Source organism: Neovison vison, chromosome 1 (genome assembly GCF_020171115.1).
Source record: "Neovison vison isolate M4711 chromosome 1, ASM_NN_V1, whole genome shotgun sequence".
Classification (NCBI taxonomy): Eukaryota; Metazoa; Chordata; class Mammalia; order Carnivora; family Mustelidae; genus Neogale; species Neogale vison.
The window spans coordinates 185,145,572-185,161,248 of record NC_058091.1 but is presented as its reverse complement, the minus strand read 5'-3'; the positions used below and the strand labels follow the sequence as shown (position 1 = coordinate 185,161,248).

Here is a 15,677-nt window from a genome sequence, read left to right as displayed (position 1 = left end):
ACATATATATTAGATAATTTATATATATTAGATGGATATCTTGATGGTTTTATAGGAAGGCTTATTATCAATATCTTTTTTACAAATTGTGCTAGTCTTGGATTTTCAAAAAATCCCATTTGAAAATGTATCAGTACCACATATTTAAATAGTAAATGTTTGCTTTGAAATAAGAATTAATGACTGTTTTATGCAATTAGGGCTGCTGAAATTCTTTACTATTTCGCCCTGAAACAAGCTCAGAAATACAAGATAAGTAAATTTCTTTCATCATCCCATTATATGACACTGACAGAAGCCAGAAGAAATTTGGGACTGTTTCAACATCATGATGCTATCACAGGAACTGCAAAAGATTGGGTAGTTGTGGATTATGGTACCAGGTAATATAATTATTAAAAAGTGACTATAAAACAATTTTTTTAAAATTTTGGGTCACAGGCTTATATCTTTGGTGAAGTTGTTAATGTACAACAGACCATATCAATAATGACATCCCTTGTAAGTATTGCTTTAGAAAAACAACATCAGTATTCAAAGCATTTTTCAATAAATATATTGACAATGTGCTTGCTCTCCTAACTTTAATATTATTGCAGTGCATTTCTGCAAATGGAGTAGTAAAACATTATTATAAAGCTGATTCTGTTTTCTCCCAAATATAGTGTAGTACCAAGGATTTGGTATCAAATAAATCACAGCTATAATCCAAGGTGATGAAGAGCCACACTTAATTGTATAGCAGTTTAATTTCATCCTATTCCATATCCAGTTGTTCTCAGATACCTCTTCCTGCCCCCGCCCCGGCCCGAGGGACATTGACAAAAAAGAATCAGCCTGGAGGATAGCCAGGAAGTAGAAGAATCTACAAACCTTGACATATATGGATGATATAAGGAATTGGGATGAGAAGGGTTGGCCTGGGTATTGATATCAAAGCCCTCTTCAACTCTTGGAAGGGCTGTGAGTTGAGGGGAGGAGGGGGGAAGCTCTGTTATTTTCACATTGCAGAATTGGAAACAGTGAGTACAGGCTTCAGCTCAGAACAGCAGGAGACTTGTAAATAGTGCTTCTCAATAATCAAAAGACTTACCTTTTGTGATAGTGAAATTTCCATCATTATGCCCTAGTTTGGGTAACCATTCATTAGGATCAGTGTAGAGGAGATTCCTATGTTGGGGAATGAGTTTTAACTATTATTTCATTACGGTTTAGTTATTATTTTTTCCAGATTTTTTCTTCCTATCAGTAATGGTGTACTTTGATAATACTTTAAAATTGTTAAAACATGCTCTGATTTTCTTATAATAGAGATTGAAAAAGTGAATCTCTCTTTTTTTTTTTGTAAGATTTTATTTGACAAAGAGAGAAATCACAAGTAGACAGAGGGGGAAGCAGGCTCCCTGCTGAGCAGAGAGCCTGACGCGGGACTCGATCCCAAGACCCTGAGATCATGACCTGAGCCGAAGGCAGAGGGTTAACCCACTGAGCCACCCAGGTGCCCCATAAAGTGAATCCCTTTTTTTTTAATGAATGCTCCCTCCCATATTTGTAAAGTGTATACAGTAGATGAAGTCAGCATTACAGATTGATCCATAAAATCGATATCACTAATCATAATAAGTGTTAATTAAAATTTTAGCTACAGTATTTTGACTGCCTTTCTAGATATTTGAAAAATAAATTCTTGAGGTTTCATTAGCTGAATTGAGTCCTTGAAAATATATTTATGGTGGTATCTTGAATATCTTTTCAGTCTTCTTGTGGCAAATGTATTTGGCACCTGTTGAGGTTGAGCTGGGCTTAAAATGGAAAACACTCATTGGCTGATAATGATAATTGGTTTTTCTCCCACCGAAGGCATTTTTTAAAGTAAGGTCAGCTCCTCCATTTTTTCCTTTTAACCTGCCTGTCTTCTTGGTTTATTGAGAGTTTAAAAATGAAGCTATACTCAGAAAAGAGTTCCTAAGAGGAAATGAAGAAGTTGTTCTCCTACACTGTCCGCTTATTCTCTCTCTTTCTGCCATATTGAAAGGGGCTTGGGTACAGGTCATTGAGTTTTTGCAACCGAACATTTTCTGTCTCATAACCTTTCCAGAAGGCCTGTCATTAGTTCCTCCATATGTTTGGTTTTGCTTTTAGCTTGTAACAACATCACTGTACAAAATTGCGTCTTAGAGAAAAAAAGACAATAATTCTCAAATTGTACTTGACATTTGTAGATTTGCTTTGCAAGCACTTCACACTTCATTGAAAAGTCATACACAATTATCAAGTCATTAGCATAGACATTTTAAGTAGGAAATTTCAAAACACAAGTTAGAGAGTTATAAACAAAGAGGCAGCTAGCATTGGGTGTTCTCTTGTTCTTAGACTGTTGACTGTTTATTCAGATGTTGGCAGAAGTGTCCTTATGAACAAATGTATGAGTTAAGGATTGCATTTGGTTGCTAGTAATAGCAACTTGAAACTGAATAAATCCAATCCTACTTATTTTTGTGCCATGTGGAAGAGGTCTGCATGTCCCGAGTTCAGGTGTAGCAGCTCCACAACGCCAACAGGAGTGCAGACTCTTCTAGCTTTCTCTTTGGCCATCTAAATCTACCATCAATGGTAGATTGAATATTTATATAATTATCACCTGGAGAGCAGGAATACATCATGGCTATTTGAAGTTTAATTCTAATCATGGCATGAAAAAATGAATTAGAGTGGGACAGTGTTTGTGATGGATATTCAGCCTGGCATGAGATCAGTTACAGAAAGATTTAGAATTCTGCCAATTTCTATATTGTAATCAAGGTAGATAGGAGAAAAAAATGAACAAAGAGTAATTATGAGGGCCCATATGTATGGATCGAATGATTCACTGACAAACATGCTAATATCTGCTTTCAACAGTTGTAATGATAACCGAGTAGAAAACTGCAATTTCTAAGTGATGGTCCTTGGATAGTTCAGTGATAAAAGAATACAGGCATGTTAGGGTATTAGAAGTTCTGTGGAAGCCCACCATGATGAAATGTTGAAACATTGAAATTTTACTTTCCCAAACTTTGGGAAATTTACTGTGTTTAGTCTTGTTTTGCTTTAAACAAAACGGCTTTATGCATCCTAAGAAAGCATTTGGAGAATACTGTGCCAGTACTTAGTGCTTATCTTGTTTGAAGACTATGCATGTGCCTTTAGGATACAATCATTGATGTGTGACATTCCCTCAGTTTAAGCAGGACTCTTCTGTGCACTGTAATACATACAAGGTTTTAGCTGGTGGAGAACATGACTTTTATTTTTCAGCTTCTGACAGACTAATAAAGTTAGCCATGTAGATAATAAAAATAAACTTAAATCGAGGGGCTTGTTTCTCTAATTGAATTGTATTCATTCATATTATCTTTTAGTCTGGTGAAAACACTTATCACCTAGGAAAATATTTGAATAGACTAAGAAACTTAGCTGGCTGAATTTACATGCATAAGACTTTAATACTATGTATGTATAATACGTTTGCATAGTTATCTTACTGATTGTGATCACTTATCTTTGAAAGTAATCTCAATGCTCTGCAAAAAAAAAAAGTTATTTCTCTTTTACACGTTTTCTTGTTGTTGCATGAGAACAAAAATGTTCTTAACATGTAGATCCAAAATTGCTTCCTATATTGGGGAAAATAATATAATCACTCTATAAATATAATAGATTCAATGGCTGATTGAAAGCATTTTTGGCCAAGTTTCTCTACAGATTTCTCCAGTGGCTTTACTTGGGGTTACCTGTTCTATAAAGCTTTAATGAGACAAAATGAAACTTGAAAAAAACTTCAAACGAATTCTTTTCCTATGTGTAGTGCTTCAGCAATAGCTGGTAATATACCAAGATTATGTTCCAGAACTGATCTTGAATAGGTTGATTCATATGTATCTCTTTGGTTCCTCAGACATAAAAATACTGTTAGAATACAGTTAACTGTTTTATTTTATTTATTTATTTATTTATTTTTTCAGATTTATTTATTTATTTGTCAGAGAGAGAGAGAACAAAAGCAGGGAGAGCAGCAGGCAGAGGGAGAAGCAGGCTGTCTGCTGAGCAGGGAGCCAGACGTGGGGCTCAATCCCAGGACCGTGGGATCATGACCTGAGCTGAAGGCAGACGTTTAACCGAATGAGCTACCCCAGGCATCTCACAGTGAACAATTTTAATGACCAAGAAAACTGAAAAGGATAAAGATAGTTTCATTATCCAGACCTATGAAAACTTTCCCCTTTTTGAATAAGTACATGATACTAAAGTCAACAAAATATTTTTTTGAATTTTTCAGGAATTTGAGGTTTTTTTGAAGTGTGGATACTGATTGAATTTTCTTGTGAATGACAGTTAATCTCATGCTTTCTTCTGCTGTTTCAGCATTTGTTAAAGAATTTTCTGATGTAAAGGACCAAATCACTTTTTTTATAACAATGCCTTAAAGCATCTGGAGTGATCATGTTGAATATTCTTAGTATTTGGCATGATATTCATAGTTTGAATAAGTTTACATGTTTCAGGTGTGTACAGGAAGTTTTCTATTTTAAATGAATCTTTATTAGTGATATCTTTTGATTAACCTTTTTTTCCTAAGGACTTAGTTCTGAGCAAAGAAGAGTCAGTTCGTTAGAGGTTCATTATAGGTTTCACTTTGGGAATACAGGGTGAAAGTAATGGTGGCTTAGCCATTATTAAAGAAACTGAAAATATTGTATACAGATATTTGATTTCCTTCTCAGACCAGTAAAATTTTTGGTTCACAGACTCTTCCATTCGTTAATGAATCTGAAGAAGATAATTGGATATTCTGCACTGCTACTTATTTTGAAGGACAAAAACTCATACAACTCTTACTCTTTTGATAACCTCCTAGACATGGTTAGTTGCTGCCTTTTATATTATCATAAAAATGTATGATTCTTTGTATCTTGGGTTGGAAAAGGAGGTGAGAAGCTGAATGAAAAGAGACGTTGCAAGATAGTGATTTCCTTGTATATGATTTGAAAGGATTTGTATCCCTTTATATTAAATACTTGTGTGTTTGTCTTTCCTATAAGTGTATCTTTGTTTGATTTATGGTGTATATTTTTTTCTGACTCAATCTAAACATGAAAAATAATGAGTTTGCTTTGTTACATGGAACATACAGCTTTCAGAACATTAGTAAGAGGACATTGTAAGGTAACTGGATGTTATAATTAGTTATTTTTTCTTAGCTTCAATTAGAAGCCCCTTGGTATTGGAACTTCTGTAAATCCTTCATCTGTTCTTGCCGAACTTCAACTTGAATAATCCTAAAGTCTTCTGGTTTCAGGATGAGTCCAGGGAGGGCTGTGGGCGGTGCTCGGATATGTGTAACCGTAGAGGAGCAGTTAAGGAATCAGGAGATTAGCTCTTAGCCTCAATCCTCTGTACCTGACTGAAATCCTCTTTACCTGTACTTGAAAAAGTTGCCTGACATCTGTGAGCCCTCATTCATTTTTCTGTAAGGTGGGATGATACCTGCCTTGGTTTGTATCATTGTTAGGATCAGAGGAGCCAATAAAACAGAGCATACTCTGAAAGGAAGAATATACTCTTCAGCAGCAAGGAAGAACAGTTGAAAAAACGGTTGATTGCAAACCTCTTTAGACTTCCACGTGGCAACACAGATGTTTCAAAATTGTAATGTTTTATCATTAGAGTCTGTTGTGAACTATACATGTTGAAATTTTACAGTCATTAGAACTCACACATCTGGAATCAGAGATAATAATTCAATATTTTCATATACTGATGCTTGCAATCGAATTATGGTTACACATTTTCTTATTAAAGTGAAAAAGCCAATAAATGGACATACATTGCTTAAGGATATGAAACCTGTAATACAAAGGTAAAATAATGAAACTTTTTGCATTATCTTTAGTACTTTGATTTGCTTGGTTCCTAACTGGACTCTAGTAGTCCCTGGAACATACGCCATACCAAAGTCTAAAGACACACCCATAAAAATGCACACACGCAAGAATTACTTATTTTGAACTTTGATGGAACTGATGTAGCTAGAAGGAGGATTTTTTTCCATCCTTTTTAGGATGTTTCTAAGTACTATACATAACGGATTTTGAAACTTAAGTTTTAAAAGTAAAATAAAAATTTTTGTTTATTTTTATAGGATTTGAAACAAAACTCACAAAGTTCTCTACCACAGAAAACTATAATAACGCTGAGTGCAGAGCCAAGGTAAATAATAATTTCTCATAAACTTTTGCAACTGTTCTGATGACTTTTTTGCTTTCCATGATTCTTTTCTTTAGCCAGGATGTACTTGGAGGAGGTGTTTTATTTAATGAATTTATTAATTAAAAATTTTTTGGAGATATGGATTTTTCTCCCATGAGTGTCATGTTCAGTGTTAATAGCTAACACAGTGTTTGGTACATTGACTGTTGAATGAACCATTATAATAATATTTTTTTACAGATACTTGGTATGAGATGGTAAATAATGATTTATGAATATGTTCTTTCTTAAATCCTTGTTTACTTACCTTCTTTTCATTAATCCCTTGATCCCATTTTTAAAATGAAGGAAGGAACTTAATTATGAAAGTTTCCTGATACAAATTATATACTAAGTGACTGTCATGGTGATGGTCAGACTGTATTGTTTTAGCATGTGGATTTATGTTAAAGTAAATGGGAAAGATGTTCAGTTAGCCTGAAAATGGGGTGACTAATTGGTGGCTGCCTCTGATTATTATAAAGAAATGTTTCATGTTTTTATTGGTAATTATTTAACCAAGTATTCTGTTTTTTTTTTCCAATTTATTTATTTTCAGAAAAACAGTATTCATTATTTTTTCACCACACCCAGTGCTCCATGCAATCCGTGCCCTCTATAATACCCACCACCTGGTACCCCAACCTCCCCCCCCCCAAGTATTCTGTTTTTAATGATGAAATATCACTAGGTCAGTATCCACTGTCCCCAGATACACAGTATATTCTTATATACTATAACTTTTTGCTGTCTAAATGGAGAAATTTAGTATGTAGAAATTGTAGGATAAAAGAATAATTGTAAAGGATAATTCATGATTTTAATTAAGTATTCTTTATTAGGATTATTTTAAAATAAGTGGAAGCAAAGCATTACAGAAAATTTACAATCCTTAATAAAATTGACATTTAGTTATGCATAGAATAAAGCCTTAGTTGGTTCTAAATCTCTTCAGGAAGTCGAGTCTTAAAGTGTATACAGCTCATACCTTTGAGCAAGAAGACAGGTATTTTTTAGTAACACTAAAGTATCGCTAAAGTGATGGTAAAGAAATCCTGCATTTCTTTCTTTTAGCCAGAATAAGAAGGGATTAACTGGAAAAGACAGTTTAAGTCTCAACTTTAAAGTCTTGTTGCAGGTTTAACAGCCGTCAGGTTGCCAGGTCATGAAAGAGTAATGATACCCCCACTGCAAAATGTTTTCTTTGTCTTAAAATAAATAATATTTTGATGTAGCTGAGGTTATATGGCTGTTCCTTAAATATTGTGCCCCTTATAAACTCTGATGTCTGTAAATTTCTTTGGCATTAGATATAATCCCCCTTTTCTATTTTGGTGGGGGAAGATCCTTGTTTCTGCTGACTCTAAGAATGTCTTATGCTTGCTGTTAAGTAATTTATGCCCCTCCTACACCTCATTAGTCTCCCTTTGGGTGTATGGCACGGTGAGGTGGGTGGGATAGAGTTCTAATGGTTTACAAACCCTGTGGCTTTTCTTCTTCCTCTACTGTCCTTGCTTTAGTCAGGAGTAAGTGATAATTTAGCCCTACCTATGAAGGAAGAAAGGAGATCCAGGTGTATTAACTAAGAAGAAATTTATTTTTGAGCTTTAATATTGAGGAGTTTTAATTATAGATAAATGTAAATAGCATTTTTGAGACTTAGTAAAATTATCACTTTCTGATACTTCCTTTTGAACGGTTTGTGTTTAAATAGTGTTCTTTATCTATTACTCCTTCATAGTTCTTTTCTACCAAATGTCAGTGCTACTACTGTTTCCGTAGTTAAGTAAACTGGGGATACTTAAGATTGTCAAATTCTTATTTCTGTTTTTAGTACTTATTTTGTACTTGAGGACCTCATGAATAGAATTACATGTACTTCTGGTTTTAAAAATCTATGTTTTACTTGTTAGCCACAAATAATCTGAATGACTGATCTCTCAGTAAAATCAGTGAAGGATGGAGGAATGTCAGTGGCCTTTGAAATGGAAGAATTTGATAGTTTCATTTAGCAGGTTCTGAAAGTGAAATCATTGTCTGCCCTTCTTAGTCTTGAAGTTGAAAGTTTCAGAAGTAGGGTTGTGAGTCTTTCTCCTGTTCTTCATGAGTTCTGTATAGTGATCTAGGGCTTAGCATTATTTGGATGATAAGAATAATTCTTGTTTGAGCAACAGAGTATTAATCTAAATAAACATGCATTCTCAAGTGAGAGAGACATCCTCCTTAGGAGGGTAAAAATTGGTTTTTGGGAAGTTTGAAATAAAAGGATTTTTTAAATATATAAAGCATAAAAATAGTACTAATAGTACAATAACATATACTTTTAAGTGTTGTGTTAAAATTGTATGTGGGGGATGATTAGCAAAAAATGTCTAAAAGAGTCTTTAAGGAGTTATGTGAAAAGTATGAGAAACACTGATCTAAGCTCACACAATTTCAGTAATACATGTCAGTGAATTTGATCATGCTGTTTGGCAACATTAGTTATAGCTGTAACCTAACATAATTTAGTTTGGGAGTATTTTTTTTATTTTTTTAAGATTTTATTTATTTGCCAGAGAGAGAGGGAGAGAGAGCGAGCACAGGCAGACAGAATGGCAGGCAGAGGCAGAGGGAGAAGCAGGCTCCCTGCCGAGCAAGGAGGCCATTGCGGAACTCGATCCTAGAACCCTGGGATCATGACCTGAGCCGAAGGCAGCGGCTTAACAAACTGAGCTACCCAGGCATCCCAGTTTGGGAGTCTTTAAAAAGGAGTCCCTAATCTGCTCATCGGGATGTAGTACATGTCCATGAGCCTAATTGAGTTCCCAAGGTTAGATAAGCTCTATGGTATATGCACCCATAGTCTTTATATGGAAAGCAGGTATAATTAGGGGTTAAAAGTTAGGATACCTTGATCAAGTCATCAGTTTTCTAGCTTAAAAGAATCCTTAAATGTACAGAGGTGTTTCTTTTTCTCTAAGGAAACCAATTTTAAAAAACTGTAATACAAAGATTTACAGGATTAGGGACACGGAGGACATAGGGGATGGAAAGTAAACTCCCGAGACAGCCAGAGATTTCAGTCTTCTTTCAGTGTTTAGTACTTCAGACAGGAGGGAAGCAAATATTGCCGCAGCACAAGCAGCCAAGTCATGTGTTTTGAGAACATGTGAAGGAACTTTTTTTTTTCAATGTGGAAAATTTTAAATGCCACCGAGTACACAACTAAAATTGCATTGAGATAACTTCTATATGTGAAAATTTAATTTTTCAAGTAGAAAAATCTTTTAGTTTGAGAGCAATTTATTCAAACCCATTTAGTATTTATCATTATGTGTTTTTAATGTTTAGCAAGGTATTTCTTGGTAAGGGATCTTCTATCTCTTTTGGCTAGGAAAAAGAAGGGATTAACTTGAAATGAAACCATCAACCACGTGGAGACACAAAAGAAGTCATTGTTTTGGGGCCTTGGGTGACTTCAGAGTATCAACCAGATAGTAGAAGTACTCAATTCCAGAGAAGTCACTCAGTACCTCCCTTGCCATGTACTTGAAGGTTTCTCCCTGGATGGCTGCCCAGCAGCTCTAATTTAATTTCCTCTTGTTTTCTCTATGCATGCTTTCTTTTTGTATCCTAATCTTTATTAATAACATTATTCTCTTTCTGGTTGTCTAGGTTCTGAAACCCCAGAACCCACTTTGACTTCTATCTTTTCTTGTTCTTTTAAGTTTCATCAGCTGGAGAGTCTTTTGGATTTTCCCATCTACTCATCTCTTGACATTCATCGTCTCCTGCCTTCCTATTACTTTCCGGTTTTAAGCCCTTTTTTTTTTTTTTTTAATGTTTTACTTGAACTCCTGCAATGACTTCCTGTTCTTTTGTCTTCAGTTTCCCTCTGCTCCTAATTTATTGCATGTAGTTGTCACAGGAATCTGCCCACAGCAGAACGTGAGAAAGTCACTTGGGTGGAAGCGGCAAGGCTTCTAGGACCTAGTCTCAGAAGTCCTAGAATGTCTTTCCGCTGCGTTCTTAGTCAGGCGAGTCACTAGGGTCAGCCAAGCTTCAAGAGGAGAGAATTATTCTCCGTTACTCAATGTGAGGAGCACCTGCAGAAAGTGAAGAGAATGATAGCAGTCGTCTTTGGAGATGGTCTCCCACAGCTCACCCACTGGCCCCTACAATTCTCGCACCTACCATGTGCACAATGTTCCTCCTCCTTCCAAGATGCCAAAGTGTCATCCCCTTAGTGATACTGGCCCCCAATTTTCACCTAAATCAGGTCCAAAATGATTCAGTCACATAGCTGGGAATTGATGTTTTCTTATTTCTGTCAGTATAATACTTAGTGTAGGTTAATTCTGCTAGATTGTAAACTCCTGGACAGCAGGGGTCAAGGAGTTGAAAACTGCTAGGAGTTTAAAAACTGCTTTTACTTATGTCTCCCACCGTGCCTTTGGAATTACAGTCAGCATAGTAAGAATAGAATAAAGATTTATTGAAATATAATTAATTACCATTTGAAGAGATTATTAAAGCTCAGACACCAGATATGCAGAGACCTTCTATGTGAAATTGTGGTATCCTGGTATATCTCCTCCCCAAATAGTTCTTTCATCTAGTGTTTGGAGTTTGCGTGCCGGAGAGCTTCTGAATACACTGAATCCTGCTACAAGCAAAGCTAAATTAAATAACGATTCAAAGCTTCGAATTTTCTCAACGTTTGGACAGCTGCTCATTGGAGATTTTAGAGTTTCATCCCATGATACCTGAAAAATTTTAGGTTCCATCTTAGCATCATTGCATTCTTACAGAATTACCTTTGTTGAGGGCTCTGTAGAATGAGTGGGTTCAAAAGATACTCCCAAATATCTAAGTGAGTTGATCACTTGGATCATCAGATCAGGTTTTTTTTTTCTTTTTTAGTTTTTATTTAAATTGAAGTTAGTTAGCATTATAGTGTATGATTAGTTTCAGAGATAGTATTTAGTGATTCATCAATTGCATGTAACACCCAGTGCTCATTTCATTAAGTGCCCTCCTTAATGCCTGTCACCCAGTTATCCCATCCCCCGACTACCTCCTCTACAGCAACTCTCAGTTTCTTCCCTGTAGGTAAGCATCTCTTGTGGTTTGTCTCCTCCTTTGTTTGTTTGTTTGTTTGTTTGTTTAAAGATTTTATTTCTTTACCTGACAGAGGGAGAGGTCACAAGTAGGCAGAGAGGCAGGCAGAGAGAGGGGAAGCAGGCTCCCGCTGAGCAGAGAGCCTGATGCGGGACTCGATCCCAGGATCCTGGGATCATGACCCGAGCCGAAGACAGAGATTTAACCCTCTGAGCCACCCAGTCGCCCCTCCTCCTCTGTTTTTATCTTCTTTTTCCTTCCCTTCCCCTATGTTCATCCGTTTTGCTTTTTAAATTCTAGCTATTAGTGAAATCATATGGTATTTGCCTTTCTCTGACTGACTTATTTCACTTACCATAATATAGTCTAGTTCCATCCACATTGTTGCAGATGACAAAATTCATTCTTTTTAATGGCTGAGTAATATTCCATGCCCTGTGTATACCACATCTTCTTTATTCATTCATCAGTTGATGGACATTTGGGCTCTTTCCATGTTTTGGCTATTGTGGACATTGCTGTTCAGATCAGTTTTTACACACAAGACTTTCTGTTGTTGCTGACTTAAAGAGTATTTGCCTCATTCTTTATTTTGTGTTTTTAATGTTGTTATCACAAACAGTTCCTCTCACAATAAATATCTATTGGTGTAATGAAATTCAAGGCTTCAGATCATTTTTTCATCGGTTACCATGTCATCAGTGTATTTTTATACCAAGTCACACTGTATCTAAGAAAGTATCTAATATCCCCACCACTTGTTTAAGCTTATGTTTTTTTTTTTTAAAGATTGTGTTTTAAGTGAAGTAACCAAATTCACAGCCATACAGTTATTGTTTGGAAGTGGAATTTCTAGGGAAATAGAATTCTAACCACTCAGATTCTGGCAATGTTATTTACTACAATATAGACCTGGTAGAAACAGTCAGTTGGAGTTCAAGAACTGAGCTGCAGTTCCGCTACTTGAATGAAAGTGGTTCTAATCTGAGCACCTAGAGTCTCCTGAGAGCTTTGAATGTCAGGATGCAGCTTGCTTTGTACCTGGGGGTCTTTCTTGGGGGAGATGGAACAGTGTTAGCAGTGACAACTAGTGTAAGAACTGTGCTTATTGCTCACAGATCGTAGCGATGTGAGATCAAATCTTGTCGTGTATTAGAAAACTAGTACAGAAATGTCTTCACAGTAGTTAGCAGAAAAATAAATGTACAGAGTCACAAAGATCTGAGGGCTCCTGTCCTTGATAATGAATGGCTGCATTTTAACACTATCCCAAGGGAATTTAAAGTAATAATAGAATACATGATTTGACTAGGATTTGACACTCTGGACCCTCTGCCAGTTCTGTTACTATGAGAGCAGCTGAAATGTCCTTTCCGTTTAAAGTTACTTTAGAACTTTTCTTTGAATGGGGGAATTGTTAACTGACAGTACTGGAGACTCTTAAAAATAAAACTGAGGTCTAGTCTAGTATAGGTCTGTCTGGATATTAATAGCATAGTCTATTTAAGAATTAATGCTCATTACTGGATTTGAAGGAGGAGTTCCTAAACTCACCTCTGAGATGCTCTTCTGTTTAAGTATTTATTGCTTGTGAAAGGTATTTGTGTATTTTCATTGATATTGCATCTGAGTTACATTTTATTAATTTTGACTTTTCCGAGATAGACATTGACCAGTTCACCAATTGTCCAGAAACACATTTCAGCCTGTGTGTAATGTGGGATATTTTTAGAAGGGGTGTCTGACCCTCTACTATTCTGAGTAGAATATAGTATGTTACTTTAAGTAACCAAAAACTTTCTAGGGAGTTAGAGATACCATCAACATGATATATTACTTAATTTTATATTAGAACTAGTTTAAGAGCCATCGTGTCTGGATTGCAACATCAGATAATCATATTTGGTGTTTGCCATTCTAAATCTGTCATTCGCAGTCTTATATTTTGCCTGATTTTTTTTCAGGGAAATATAAAGTTCTCTGGGGGAGCGAATAGGAGAAAAGGCCCTACCTTTCCCACAACAGTCTCCCTACCCTTAACATTTCTATTTATTTTATGATATCAGAAATGACGAGTATTAATTCCTGAAATACTGTTTCAACCTTACATTGACTTAGACGAATAACACCTATTATGTGGAAAAACAAAAAAGTTGACACTTTGATTTTATGTGATGGCAGACGAGGGACTCTGAGACTGACTCTCTCAATTTCCTATTAAAACTCATGAAAACAAAGAAGATGATGAACAAACAGAGGAACACCAAACCTTGGTTTGACAGTCATCCTATTGCCACAATTTAAGATATCCACAAACTATAAAGTTGATCGACCGAACTGGAAAATACAATTACTCACTGGCCAGTAGTAAACAGTTAGAAATAAAAGCTACATTGCAGGTCGCTAGAAGGAAGTATGGAAATTGATTCTTTTTCCTTTTTATAATGTCTACCTCCAAAGTTTTGAAATTTGTGTACTTTACCAACTAGAACAGAGAATGAATATTTTAATATAGGGCTGTGGCTACTTTTTGAGGCTGTTAAGGAGATAAAGTAGCTCTTGTTTACATTCTCTCCTCCTAAGATTTCTGTTAACCAGTCTCCATTTAATTGGCCAGCGAGATCAGCTGATTGTCTCCATTCCCTTTCTGTGTCCATGATAACCTGACCTTGTTCCTAATAGGCCACTAGCTAAGGAAATGGGCACAATTCCCTTTGTCTTGTCTTTCAGTTGAATGGTATGATTATCATGAAACAATTGTTTATTCCCAGATCAGTTGTTCTTATTACAGGATTTGATTAATTTTTACTGAACTGATGAATTATACAAAAAGATTGTGTTTTTTAAGCGAAGTTGGGTGCTTTGGAAATTTTCAATAAATGTGAGTCACTGGTGAGATGCCTATAAAAAAAATTGGGAAGAAATCATAAAGCTGTAGAAGCAGTCTGTACTTGGATTGCTTAAGATTTTTTCAAGTGTTGAAGTTCTTGGTCTGCTTTAGGAAAACCTAACCTAGAAACCATACATGATTAATCACATGCATGGTTATGCAGAAAATATGACACAGGACTCTAGTTAGTGGTCCCATAGTTAAAACAGAAGCTTTGCTCTTTCATTAGTAGATTAGGAAATGTTATATATATAAGTATATTTAAGACATATATAAAAATATGAATTATTAAGTCATATGTGTGTAACTTAAAACTGTCCTACATAATTTTACTTTAAAGTCAACTTTCTCTCTTTCAGTTAATAGGTCTATTGCCAGCCTTAATTACATTGATAAGAGGGCTTCCATTGTGTCTGTATTTTACAGCCAATTTGGAGACTGAATCTGACAAATAAAATAAGCAGAAACAAGTGGGGAACTGATGGTAGAGCATTGACCTAGGGAGGTGCTGTTCAAGGAAATTGCTATTGATGGGCCAGAAGGATACCATGATAGTCTTTGCTAAAGAAAGAATCCCTCCATTTTTTCACCAGAGCTGGCATAAAATAATGGATGTATAGGCATAGCCACCTTGGATGGTGGCCTTTGGGAACTTGTACACTCAGGTTGTCTGTATGCATGTGGACTTATATTCCTTATTATATATTTTATATGTTATATAACTTACTCAGTGTTCTCCATCACTGCATTTTCTTCCCCTGCTTTAGGCATTATTAACAAACTGGTTATTTAATTTATTTATTTCTTGCTGTCTATCACCATTGTTATAATATAAGCTCCATGATGGCAGGGAACTACCTTGCTTTTGAATCCCCTGGCAAATACTTGCTTTTGAATCCCTCGCCAAGTAACTTGTCAAATAAACTAACTGTAGGTAAGAGAGGGACCTTAATCCCAAAATAAAGACCAAGAGTACCTTTAGCATATCCAAGGTCTGGATGTGTGCTTCTATTAGGGTAAGTAAAGGGGAAGTTACCCCAGCAAACCTTTGCAAAGGCTCTACAGAATGACAGAAAATGGCGGTACAAGAAGTCTCAAAAGAACAGTTTTACCTTTTAAAATGATTTATTTACAGAGACCAGGAAAACATTACAAAAAAGCCTCTTTGGAGTTCTCAAAAAGTTTGAGTCATGATCTCTAAGAAATCTGAAACGGAAAGCAAAGAGCTGAGATGAAAAAATGTGAGAAGATGACAGGGGAGCTACAGAAGGGGAAGTTATTGGTGGGGGCACAACAAGAGAGCATCTTCACAAGCGATACTGAAGAGTGAGGCTGCCATTGTGAAAGAGTGTCCAGTGACATGAAAGAAGAAGACCCATGGGATGCTTTGCAAGAA

General features: G+C 35.8%; 1 protein-coding gene across 1 annotated transcript in view; it reads left to right on the top strand.

Annotated features, from left to right (window-relative positions):
- MAN2A1 (mannosidase alpha class 2A member 1) overlaps positions 1 to 15,677 on the top strand; it is a 168,161-nt gene that overhangs the window by 84,913 nt on the left and 67,571 nt on the right. The window contains exons 10-12 of the mRNA XM_044264348.1: positions 201 to 383; positions 4,788 to 4,902; positions 6,182 to 6,249. Of these exons, the coding sequence (XP_044120283.1) occupies positions 201 to 383; positions 4,788 to 4,902; positions 6,182 to 6,249 (366 nt within the window). The remainder of the gene's footprint in view (positions 1 to 200; positions 384 to 4,787; positions 4,903 to 6,181; positions 6,250 to 15,677) is intronic.